Below are 13,950 nucleotides of genomic sequence, written 5' to 3' on the forward strand. Positions count from 1 at the left end.
ATTACGTATTATTTGAGTCATTTAAACTGAATTTATTATGCCTTTTACGCGTTCATAAACCTTAAAAGCAAAACTGCGAAAGTTTTAAGTAGTTATTTAATTTTTGTTGATGGTGTCCCTCGGTAGTGGTACTTAATCGTATTAAATTATTTAAATACATTGCTGGCAATAAAGAGAACTGTCTTGTTTAGAGTGCCTGAATGTAGTTATTAAAATTATTTTCATTCATTGACAAGTTGGTTTTCAAATCGGTTTTGTAAAATAGCTAACATCTTCTTCTCAAAGTGCCCTGCCCTCAATGGAGGTTGGCTACTACAATTGCAAACTATTTTGTATTCAGCTGTTTTTATTAGCTTTTTAAAATTTACCCATGTCCTTCCTTCCATAGGCCATCGATTGTCGGATATTTCTGAGCCACGGTAGTTTTTTCCTCTGTAGTTGTCTCTTTCCCTGCATCTTTTCTTTTACTATCAGTTGAGCTAACATCTAGGATCTTCCAATTGTGAATATTCAGTGACCGATATAATATAATTTTAATTTTTAACTCAGTATCACTTGGCACTTGGGCATTGTAAACTCAATGCCATCAAGGTAAGAATACTTTATCTATTTGTTTGTCTCTCTCTTTTGAACTTGTAGTTGATCCACGTTTAATAATTAAAAAAACTCAAAGTTAAACTTAAAAGTCTAGTTTACATAGCTTGCGTATAGAATAGCTTACCTAATAACTATTTAAGTACCGGGTGTCCCAATAAGAACGACTCTCGGCCATATCTCAGGAACCGTTTATAATACAGGTTTGGAAAAAAAATTATAAAAAAATAGTCTCGGGAAAAGCCTGGAAATTATTTTCATAATTGTAGTTCCACCGCTAGAGGGCGTAATTGAATATCAAAAATAAAAAAAATCAAAATTTTACAAAATTTGCCTAATGAAAGAGCTCTGAAAATCCGATTATCGTATTCTTCATAAAATTCTGCGCATATTTTATTTCACAAGTTTAAGTGTACCGTTGCAAATAAGGGTGAGGGGTGAGAATAATAAGAGGTGAGTGGGAACCTTGTTATGAAAAAATGGCTGTAAGTCCTGTTCTGCTACATCGATTTTTGAAAACTTGGTCTCGTTGAAAACAGCTCTTTTTCATCAATGTAAGAGTTATAATTTCGAAACAACCTAATACTAGTTTCAGAATTCTAGTTTCCTTTGGAAAATCTGAAATACAAATATCCTTTTAGATCCTCTATTATAAAATTAGACCAAATTAGCAACAAAATAGCGAAAACCGCATGTAGATACCTACCTTTTTTCAATTTCTACCTTTCTATGGAAAAAACAAAGAAACATTTTTCAGATTTCAACGCATAAAATTAATTAAAACAACAATAAGAAAAACAACACTATAAGATAATGTTTCAATCAAGTGTCAAGTACTATCAAGTAAAATAGACAAATGTTTCAGTATACACTCTATCGACTTCTTCTTCTTCTTAACGTGCCCTATCAAGTCCTTTTTACGTTGGCGATTAACATGGCGAAACTGTCTCTGTCTCAAGCTATTCTAAATAATTGTTCTGCTTTCTTTATTCTATAGACTATTGAGTTCAATACTATAAAGTTGTTTGGCTTTATTGCATGTAATTTAAACCAAGACGTAGTTGTTTTTTATGTTTTTTATGTTTTTAAATATGTATATTATGTACATGTTTGTCTCATTTTGCGATTTTAGCTTGTAGTTTGTAATTGTGAAAACTTTATGTACTGGGCCTGAAGATGAGGCATAAATTGTAAGCCTCGAGACCGGTTGCCCCATGATTATGTAACAACTATTAAAATACAAACTTAAGATTGCGAGTATTGACTCATTTCCTATATCCAATTGTATAATGGGCTCGCGTTGGCAACCCTTTCATTATTACTCTTTTCGTTGTTCTTTCTGTTGTGGGTAGTTTATTCATATTTGCCTTGGCTAGGGTCCAGGTTTGACATCCATATGTTATGATGCCAGGAAGGATGCACTGGTTGAACACTAGGGTGCATCGAAAAAGGCGAAAAAACATTTTTCTTTGCGATGGAAAAGTAATAACTCACAAAAGTTGCCCAATCAACTGTTAAGTATTCTGGTAAAATTTTTTCGAAATTGGAAAATAGCTTCTGCCCCCCCAAGACAATTAAAAATTTTTAAAAAATGTTAACAGATGACAAAAATTTTTATTTCGAAACGAAAATGTAATAGCTCATAAAAGTTGCTTAACACACTATTTAGTATTTTAGTAAAATTGCGTTCAAATAAAAAAAAAATATTTTCTGCCCCCCACGGCAGCTAAAAATTGGAGAAAATACATTAATATGCGAATTTCTTTTGTAAGGGAAATTTATACCTTATATAACTTGAATAAATAAATTCGGTTTAAATTTTAACATATATTTTCTGGTTTCACAACGTAATTAAAAATTTTACTTAAGAAAAGTATACTAAAACATTATTTTTATAACAAAATAGCCTAACTTATTTGTCTCCCTGACGTCACCCAAGTTTTTTAATACTACAATAAATATAAAGCAAAGTACAAAATTAAGTATATAAATATTACAAAAAAATGTGGTAAAAGCATTCTATTCGAAGGTCTTCCGATTTAGCATTAAAGTGGGGCATAGTTTTTCTGGAATTAATTCGAGTTTTTATAAATCCATCCCTCGAATACGCTCCACAAACTGCTAGAGAAGCTTGTGTCACAAGTTTAACACATCGTTCTACACATTGTGTGTGGCAGTGGGTAAAAGGGTCTAAGTTAGGATTCTTAATAAAATCTCGCAGACTGTCACTCGAAAATCTAGAGACTATAGATGGTTCTGTAGTAAGGTGATATTCTTGTTAGTTAATTAACTCAAAGTAGTCGTTCGAATCAAAGTTTTTAGGAGAAAGTTTGAAGACCCTACGTTTTTTGATTTGGTCACCGGAAAACTTCTTTTGATGTCCAAGGGGTAGATCATTTGAATGTCGCAGACATACAAAGTACTGAAGCGGTTTTTTAAGATGTTCTTCTAACAGCCGTATTACATCATACATCACCTTTAACGCCAGTATTTACAACTGTTTCGTCACATGCAATAGCTCGATATGTTACTTTCTGATATACCAGACAGCGGATACCCATATCCGAAATATTTGCACCCTGGCTCATGCATAAGTGTTATGTGTTCTTCCACGATCGATTGACCATAAAACTTGGTACTGTTTTTTACTTGAGCTAAAGTTTTGTCTTTCCGTCGGTAGCTTTCTTCTTTTACCGTTGTTCTCTCTGATTATATTTGTTTTTGTTTTCCCTATCAATCGAGCTTATCACCAATTTTCTGGTACCTCTTTGATTTAATAGAAATTCGCGCTCATCCAGACGCACTTTTTGACATTTTCTACGAAGAAAATTTACTTTGGTTCTTAAAGCATTGAATTTTATTTTTGTAAAATTCACTGTTTTGCCTGTTCTTAAATGGTTTCATAAGTTTCATATATTTGTCATGGTAGGCTTTTAAAAGCTGAATAATTCTTGTATGTTAAATTATTGGAATTAAAGCCTTTTCCCATATTTCTTCCAATTTAATTGCAGCCTGTTCGGCAGTACCAGAAAATTATGGCCCTTTCTTGCTGAGTTTTTGATCCTCTTGCAACCCCAAAACTTCATCGCTTGTTTGTATTTCGGTAAAACATTTTCAGGTATATTTGGCGGATGCCCAAAAATGGGGCGGTCCACAGCATATCTTGATTTTATTCCCCATCGTTCTGGTTTTTCTATTTTAAAAATCTTTAATTTACAAACAACAATAATAACAAAGTAAGGCATCGCACCAAACATAAGTGAAAATTACACGCACGGATTCACGAAGCGGGACATTTCAAAGGGGTTGGGGAGCCTGAAAAAATACATACAACTTTAAATATCGTTTAAATTTGTAATTGACAAAATTTTAAGTTTTATTTAATTGATCTTAGATCGACTTAGCACATATTTTATTCCAAATAATATAGATTGAAATTTCCAAAAAAATCAGATATTTAATAAATTTCAAGGTCGTTGGGGGGGGGGGGGGCAAAAAATTGGCTTAGAAAAAAAAATTAAAAATACTAATATGCTGAAAAATAACACAAGCAACTTTTTCACGCTATTAGATATAACATTTCCAACTTTTATTTTTTCGATGCACCCTATTGAACATTTTGCTCTCAAGTATTGGGGTATTTTGCAGTTCTTAAGTATCCAACTAAGTTTTCCAAATCCTATGCTAGTCTTGCTCTCCTAGTAATTTCAGTACTTTGAACTTTTAAAGAACCAAAGTGCGGAAATTACACCTAATCTAAGCGCTAATATTAGCAGCTGACAAAATGCAATTGCAGATATAGAAAAAGTAGAAAATACATGTAGATAATTTTCAAAGTACTGTAATTAATTTAACAGATGATGGTGATAGTGGCACTGACCGAGCATACTAATATTTTTAGCTGTATTAAAATGTGGTAAATAAATATTTACTTAATGTTTAATAAATATATATTTACTGATATGCTTTAATACCTCACTTTTTTATGCACATGTGCATAACTTTTATTATAGGCTTGGATCCCGCGTATCACAAAAAGTTTATTAATAGCAAGCTGACAATTTGTTAATAGCTGAACGGTGTCTAGTCGGCCAAACTTTAATATACGGGAACACTGGAACAAGTGAGGTTATAATTGTGCAACAGGTTACAGGTTTCGAACGTCAGACTACGAAAATGTCCCATGTTTTTTGTCGGACAGAACTTCCAATTGATTTGCTACCCTTTCATTAAACTCTCATGCAAAAATCAGACTGCTATGTACCACCAATATAATTCCTGTCATTTGACATGTTCTGCGTGTCGGCATTATTAAAATGCCCAACATATTTGTCGGACACATTTTTTTTCATATTATATTCTATAAAGGTTGCTATTGAATAAAGTTAAAAACAACCTGCTAGTTTTCACAGTCATAAATTTGTCAGGATGACACGTTCCACAATTAAAACTTCCCCTGTTCCAGTGTTCCCATATATCAAAATTTGTCCGACTAAATACCGTTCAGCTATTCCTCGTCCGCTATAACTTTCTCCATGCGTCACGATTCATATTCAAACAAATTAAGTCAAATCATAAAGTGAAACGTACGCCGATGTGTGTAGTATACAGTGACGAGCGCACTAATAACCGTCAAAATAACACAAAACATGGAAAACGTATTAAGTTGTGAGATAAAAAGAAATGAAACTAATCGGGCTGGGAAGTTTAGCGATATTAACCTATAATTTTATATGATATTGATTGTTTCCCACCTTTACACGTATCAGAGGAGTATGTAAACTAAAACTGTCACTGTAACAGTGGTAGTTGCCAAACTGGTGTGATACGTGTAAAGGTGAAAAACAATTAATATAAATGTAAATTTATAGGTTAACATCGCTAAATATCCCAGCTCGACTCGTTTCATTTCTTTTTATCTCACAACTTATACCTACGTTCTCCATCTTTTGTGCTATTTTGTCGGTTATTAGCGCGCTCATCACTGTATAGTAGTATAATATATAGTATACAAATGAGTTCGCATGTTTGATTATCTCTGTCTATGCGTATCTCATGCCCTAAGTACTTACTTATTAGAAGTGGTTTCTTCAATAGGCATGCCATTTAATGAAATCTCTTCAGTAAATGACATGACATAATTTACATACTATACAATAAAAACTAATAATCGAGAAAAGAAAAAAAGCGATAAACTGATAAAGTGATTTTTTTAATAATACCGCACACCTAGTTCAATAGTGCCACAAGTGCAAAACACAATATTCTCGAGAAATGAGCAAAACGTTCTGTAGCAAACTCGTTATGTCCTCTAAATAATTTATTTTGAGAATGACTGGCTTCGAAATTACAATTAAGGTAGCATATTATACAGTTATTCGCTGGATCTTATTACAATTTATTAAAAATAAAACGTTATTATGATTTTGATAGTTATGGCGATATTGCATTGTGAAGAAAGTCATTCATAAAACGATACCTAGGAAATACGGCGGCAATATAATGAAAAAAGCAATTGATTTTTGCAGTTGTGGCTCTATTGAATTACATCGGTTGTATTGTGGTAGTGTATATTATCGCCACATCTCTCTTGATTTTTGCAGTTGTGGCCATATTGAACGTATTGATTTTTGCAGTTGTGGCCGTATTGAATTACATCGGTTGTATTGTGGCAGTGTATATTATCGCCACATCTCTCTTGATTTTTGCAGTTGTGGCCATATTGAACGTATTGAATTACATCGGTTGTATTGTGGCAGTGTATATTATCGCCACATCTCCCAGTTATGGTCATATTGCATTTTCAAAACCTCCAAAAACCCTACAGTGAAATACCGCAGTAACTTACTTTATACTTATCCAAAACAATATTTTAGTTCAGGCTGTATTGAATTGGATGGGCCATTATATAGGCAATATTTTACAGCCTTAACCCAAAATTCGAATTTTTTGCAGTTGTGGCACAATTGAACTAGGTGTGCGATATATTGTTACTATGTAACGCTTAGATCAATTTTGAAGATCTTTAACAACATAACACTTAAATCACAGAATATATCCTGGTGTATTAAACTTTTAAATTTTCTTCCATAAATATAAAACAATAAATACATTTTTACTAATTTCACCTTTTAAATCAATTATTATTTTTCAAATACACTATCAATATTATTAAATAAACAACTCTAAATCAATATTCCTGAAGCCGTGTTATATTAATTTTCCTAACAAGTGCAGACAGTCATTCTTTTCCGCACGAGTGAACGACGCGAGTGCAGTTTGCCGAACGACGCGAAACGGGAGTTCGGCAAGCAGTCGACGAGTGCGGAAAAGAGACTTTTTCTACAACCACTATTCAAAGTGCACTTTTCTGCACGGTTTTATGTTAGCAAACTTGATATTTTCTCACAGTATAATATATTTGACATTAGTGTGCAGAAAAGTGACGTTTCTGTGCCGCAAAGTGACGTTTCTGTGCCGCAAAGTTCTTTTCTGCACAGTTGACTACCTCATTCTGAGTAACGTTATATTCTGTTTACGTCCGTGGACTACCGCATTCTGAGTAACGTTATATTCTGTTTACATCCGTGGTTAAACTTTAGACAAATATATAACCTATAAGACAATTATTATATTTAACTATAGCATAGAAACTAAATTATGGATGTTACAACTGTTTTATTTTACAATTTTATTCTTATTAAACATTTTATAATTATCAAATAACCAATAAGGATTTAGCAACCTGTGCAAGAGACGTCGAATGAAGTAGGTTTTGTGTAAATCCGTGACTGCATAAATATAATGTCAATAATGTGTAATAATTGTTTAAATTTAAACAAATTAAGGCAGTGCATTAATTTTGTAACTGATTTCTGTGCAATTTATTTAGGTATAAGGAATTTAAATTGATTAGTAGGTATTAATTAAATACAGTTTAAAATTTATCACATAGGTACCTATTATAATTAATCGTCGTTTGGAAATTGTGATTTTTATTTTTAGGAAAAACTGTGCTTGTAGAAAAAGTATAGTGTGAAACACGTGCAGAAAGGTAATTTCTCACTCGTTTGAATTGCGGCACTCGCTTGCGCTCGTACCGCAACTTTTCAAACTCGTGAGAAATTAGTACCTTTCTGCACTTGTTGCACAATATACTATTCTGCAAGAGTTAGGAACAATATTTTTTCTAAGTGTCTTTAAAAATTACCAAATCTTAATCAATTAATTGAATTTATATGAAAATACATACACAAATTAATTCTTTGACAAGGTTGTCAAAACCAAACTTTCAATATAATTAGTTAGCATGACGACGATCTTGGTTTCCATGACGATGATTCAAAATGACTGTTATTGTCTACCGATTTGACTTTCGAATATTATGTCAAAATAATTTTATTTCATCGAATTGTCGCGTTAATTTCATTAAAACAGGAACACAATAAGATATATTTGAAATAAATTAGTAAATAATATCTAAATATTAGTTTATTGCATGTATTATAATTACTTTAAAGCCATATTAATATATCTAAATTAACACGCGTGCGGAAAAGTAAAGAACGCGTGCGGAAAACTAACACGCGTGCGGAAAAGTAACACGCGTGCGGAAAAGTGAAACTTTCTAAACTAAAATGCGTTCGCAAAAGTAGACATTTTTGCACGTTCGTAAAAAAAATATTTAGTAGCCCTGTTTGTCACTGTATTGTCACCACATTCTGTTTGACTAAGTGCGTTGTATGACAAAACTAACGAATGTTCGATTTGGAAAATATCACCACGGACATGGTGTTCATTTTTTTTTCGAATCCTGAAAAAACTAATAAATATTTTTGAAAAATTTAAACGCAGAATGAAAGACTACAATATTACCGAGGGCTGAAAGTCCCTTAAAATAAATAAAATATTTCTTTTAAATGAGATATTTGAAATTAAAAATCACACTAAATTTTTTTTTTTTTTTTCACCCTCGTAACTTATTAACATAAACATTATAGAAGTTTTCGGGAATTTTCGGCACTCGGTAATATTGTAATACTTTCCTTCTGCGTTTAAATACTCTTTAATAATATACTTTTCAAAAATACTCCTTTTGCGACTATCCCCTTAAACAGCACTTTTAAAAGTTCAAAGCTTCTTAAACCCTCGCTGTGTTTATTGGTTTAGTTTACCGCTTACCTCATAATTCTTAAGCATAAGTATAGGTAGGTATTTACTATAACCATTGTGAATCTGGTATAAATATTTTTGTCATTACAGTGTAAATGCTAATTACTCTTATTGGTGAGAATATAGTCTCTAAATTAAAACAAAAAAAAAATTATCGAATTTATAAATTTTTTTTTTGTAATTATATTAATTGAGATTTAAACTATTTTGTTTTGGAGTTTAAAATATTAACTGACAGCTCAAAAAAAACATATCCAATTATCTCCTAATTGTCATTAATCAGTTAAAAAAATTAGCAGTTAATATTCTATTATATATTCACTTTTATATCAGAAATATTTTTGTTGACAATTTTAATTAAATAATTTACTAATATCTTTTAGTTTAAAAAAAAATAGTTTTGATATCCATAATACGATGGAAATATACTCTGATCTTTGTGATCATAGAAATATTTATGTATTTTTTATTAAATATGATATAAATTTAAACAAAAATTCAATTTTATAAATATTATTTATAATAAATATCTATTAATAAACATATAATAAAAAATATGGAAAAATAATGTACCATTATATACCTATGTAAAAACAGACGTGCGCAAAACGTTTTTTATTTTTATCTCTTAATTATAATATAAAATATTCTCCAATGTTAATTTAACTTTCGTATTAGGGTCCTTTTTGGTTTTCTCATCGATCAAATTTTAATATTCAATATATTATAAAGGTATTTAAAATTTTAGAAAAGGGATTAACGCGACAGTTGCTAAACGTAATAAAATATTTTAGGTCCAAACTCTGGATTAAAAAAGTTTTTCGTTACCTTTTTTTATGTCCAGTAAAAAGTTTCCCAAACTCGTTTGAAATTCGAAAATCCGCGTAAGCATAAATCTCCGAACAATCACAGTCGCAGGTGGCGTGGCGTGCGCGTGTGCTGGTCCACAGAGCGTCGCGACGGAACTGGCGGCTTCGGCTACTTCTTCGCCGGAGAGCGCAATTCAGACATCGCAGGCGTCAAATGTTTCAGTCACAATGAGCCTGATTTACATCGCAGGAAACATAAGAAACATCCACGTATCGTGGTCAAGGCTTGCTTGGAACAACCCACACATTTGTTATGGTGATTGATTGGATAGTCGTTTCGTTTTGCAGTATTTTGCTGTAATAATATCCGTCAAATAGAAGAATGTATAGATCGAACCCTTTTTTGGATAAAACATGAGAGGGCGATTTATATATAAAAAAAGTAATTTCGACGCAACTTTGCGTCGTACAATGAGCCTGATTTACATCGCAGGAAATATAAGAAACATCCACGTATCGTGGTCAAGGCTTGCTTGGAACAACCCACACATTTGTTATGGTGATTGATTGGATAGTCGTTTCGTTTTGCAGTATTTTGCTGTAATAATATCCGTCAAATAGAAGAATGTATAGATCGAACCCTTTTTTGGATAAAACATGAGAGGGCGATTTATATATAAAAAAAGTAATTTCGACGCAACTTTGCGTCGTACAATGAGCCTGATTTACATCGCAGGAAACATAAGAAACATCCACGTATCGTGGTCAAGGCTTGCTTGGAACAACCCACACATTTGTTATGGTGATTGATTGGATAGTCGTTTCGTTTTGCAGTATTTTGCTGTAATAATATCCGTCAAATAGAAGAATGTATAGATCGAACCCTTTTTTGGATAAAACATGAGAGGGCGATTTATATATAAAAAAAGTAATTTCGACGCAACTTTGCGTCGTACAATGAGCCTGATTTACATCGCAGGAAATATAAGAAACATCCACGTATCGTGGTCAAGGCTTGCTTGGAACAACCCACACATTTGTTATGGTGATTGATTGGATAGTCGTTTCGTTTTGCAGTATTTTGCTGTAATAATATCCGTCAAATAGAAGAATGTATAGATCGAACCCTTTTTTGGATAAAACATGAGAGGGCGATTTATATATAAAAAAAGTAATTTCGACGCAACTTTGCGTCGTACAATGAGCCTGATTTACATCGCAGGAAACATAAGAAACATCCACGTATCGTGGTCAAGGCTTGCTTGGAACAACCCACACATTTGTTATGGTGATTGATTGGATAGTCGTTTCGTTTTGCAGTATTTTGCTGTAATAATATCCGTCAAATAGAAGAATGTATAGATCGAACCCTTTTTTGGATAAAACATGAGAGGGCGATTTATATATAAAAAAAGTAATTTCGACGCAACTTTGCGTCGTACAATGAGCCTGATTTACATCGCAGGAAATATAAGAAACATCCACGTATCGTGGTCAAGGCTTGCTTGGAACAACCCACACATTTGTTATGGTGATTGATTGGATAGTCGTTTCGTTTTGCAGTATTTTGCTGTAATAATATCCGTCAAATAGAAGAATGTATAGATCGAACCCTTTTTTGGATAAAACATGAGAGGGCGATTTATATATAAAAAAAGTAATTTCGACGCAACTTTGCGTCGTACAATGAGCCTGATTTACATCGCAGGAAATATAAGAAACATCCACGTATCGTGGTCAAGGCTTGCTTGGAACAACCCACACATTTGTTATGGTGATTGATTGGATAGTCGTTTCGTTTTGCAGTATTTTGCTGTAATAATATCCGTCAAATAGAAGAATGTATAGATCGAACCCTTTTTTGGATAAAACATGAGAGGGCGATTTATATATAAAAAAAGTAATTTCGACGCAACTTTGCGTCGTACAATGAGCCTGATTTACATCGCAGGAAACATAAGAAACATCCACGTACTCGTGGTCAAGGCTTGCTTGGAACAACCCACACATTTGTTATGGTGATTGATTGGATAGTCGTTTCGTTTTGCAGTATTTTGCTGTAATAATATCCGTCAAATAGAAGAATGTATAGATCGAACCTTTTTTGGATAAAACATGAGAGGGCGATTTATATATAAAAAAAGTAATTTCGACGCAACTTTGGCGTCGTACAATGAGCCTGATTTACATCGCAGGAAATATAAGAAACATCCACGTATCGTGGTCAAGGCTTGCTTGGAACAACCCACACATTTGTTTATGGTGATTGATTGGATAGTCGTTTCGTTTTGCAGTATTTTGCTGTAATAATATCCGTCAAATAGAAGAATGTATAGATCGAACCCTTTTTGGATAAAACATGAGAGGGCGATTTATATATAAAAAAGTAATTTCGACGCAACTTTGCGTCGTACAATGAGCCTGATTTACATCGCAGGAAACATAAGAAACATCCACGTATCGTGGTCAAGGCTTGCTTGGAACAACCCACACATTTGTTATGGTGATTGATTGGATAGTCGTTTCGGTTTTGCAGTATTTTGCTGTAATAATATCCGTCAAATAGAAGAATGTATAGATCGAACCCTTTTTTGGATAAAACCATGAGAGGGCGATTTATATATAAAAAAAGTAATTTCGACGCAACTTTGCGTCGTACAATGAGCCTGATTTACATCGCAGGAAATATAAGAAACATCCACGTATCGTGGTCAAGGCTTGCTTGGAACAACCCACACATTTGTTATGGTGATTGATTGGATAGTCGTTTCGTTTTGCAGTATTTTGCTGTAATAATATCCGTCAAATAGAAGAATGTATAGATCGACCCTTTTTTGGATAAAACATGAGAGGGCGATTTATATATAAAAAAAGTAATTTCGACGCAACTTTGCGTCGTACAATGAGCCTGATTTACATCGCAGGAAATATAAGAAACATCCACGTATCGTGGTCAAGGCTTGCTTGGAACAACCCACACATTTGTTATGGTGATTGATTGGATAGTCGTTTCGTTTTGCAGTATTTTGCTGTAATAATATCCGTCAAATAGAAGAATGTATAGATCGAACCCTTTTTTGGATAAAACATGAGAGGGGCGATTTATATATAAAAAAAGTAATTTCGACGCAACTTTGCGTCGTACAATGAGCCTGATTTACATCGCAGGAAACATAAGAAACATCCACGTATCGTGGTCAAGGCTTGCTTGGAACAACCCACACATTTGTTATGGTGATTGATTGGATAGTCGTTTCGTTTGCAGTATTTTGCTGTAATAATATCCGTCAAATAGAAGAATGTATAGATCGAACCCTTTTTTGGATAAAACATCGAGAGGGCGATTTATATATAAAAAAAGTAATTTCGACGCAACTTTGCGTCGTACAATGAGCCTGATTTACATCGCAGGAAATATAAGAAACATCCACGTATCGTGGTCAAGGCTTGCTTGGAACAACCCACACATTTGTTATGGTGATTGATTGGATAGTCGTTTCGTTTTGCAGTATTTTTGCTGTAATAATATCCGTCAAATAGAAGAATGTATAGATCGAACCCTTTTTTGGATAAAACATGAGAGGGCGATTTATATATAAAAAAAGTAATTTCGACGCAACTTTGCGTCGTACAATGAGCCTGATTTACATCGCAGGAAATATAAGAACATCCACGTATCGTGGTCAAGGCTTGCTTGGAACAACCCACACATTTGTTATGGTGATTGATTGGATAGTCGTTTCGTTTTGCAGTATTTTGCTGTAATAATATCCGTCAAATAGAAGAATGTATAGATCGAACCCTTTTTTGGATAAAACATGAGAGGGCGATTTATATATAAAAAAAAGTAATTCGACGCAACTTTGCGTCGTACAATGAGCCTGATTTACATCGCAGGAAACATAAGAAACATCCACGTATCGTGGTCAAGGCTTGCTTGGAACAACCCACACATTTGTTATGGTGATTGATTGGATAGTCGTTTCGTTTTGCAGTATTTTGCTGTAATAATATCCGTCAAATAGAAGAATGTATAGATCGAACCCTTTTTTGGATAAAACATGAGAGGGCGATTTATATATAAAAAAAGTAATTTCGACGCAACTTTGCGTCGTACAATGAGCCTGATTTACATCGCAGGAAACATAAGAAACATCCACGTATCGTGGTCAAGGCTTGCTTGGAACAACCCACACATTTGTTATGGTGATTGATTGGATAGTCGTTTCGTTTTGCAGTATTTTGCTGTAATAATATCCGTCAATAGAAGAATGTATAGATCGAACCCTTTTTTGGATAAAACATGAGAGGGCGATTTATATATAAAAAAAGTATTTTCGACGCAACTTTGCGTCGTACAATGAGCCTGATTTAC

At 33.3% G+C, this 13,950-nt stretch overlaps 1 protein-coding gene across 1 annotated transcript in view; it reads right to left on the reverse strand.

Moving 5' to 3' along the window:
* Positions 1–364: 364 nt before the first annotated feature.
* The window catches only part of LOC126890191 (trichohyalin-like), a 17,945-nt gene continuing 4,359 nt past the window's right edge, over positions 365–13,950 (reverse strand). The window contains exon 2 of the mRNA XM_050659045.1: positions 365–493. Within this exon, the coding sequence (XP_050515002.1) occupies positions 365–493 (129 nt within the window). The remainder of the gene's footprint in view (positions 494–13,950) is intronic.

Source organism: Diabrotica virgifera, chromosome 8, assembly GCF_917563875.1.
Source record: "Diabrotica virgifera virgifera chromosome 8, PGI_DIABVI_V3a".
NCBI classification, from domain to species: domain Eukaryota; kingdom Metazoa; phylum Arthropoda; class Insecta; order Coleoptera; family Chrysomelidae; genus Diabrotica; species Diabrotica virgifera.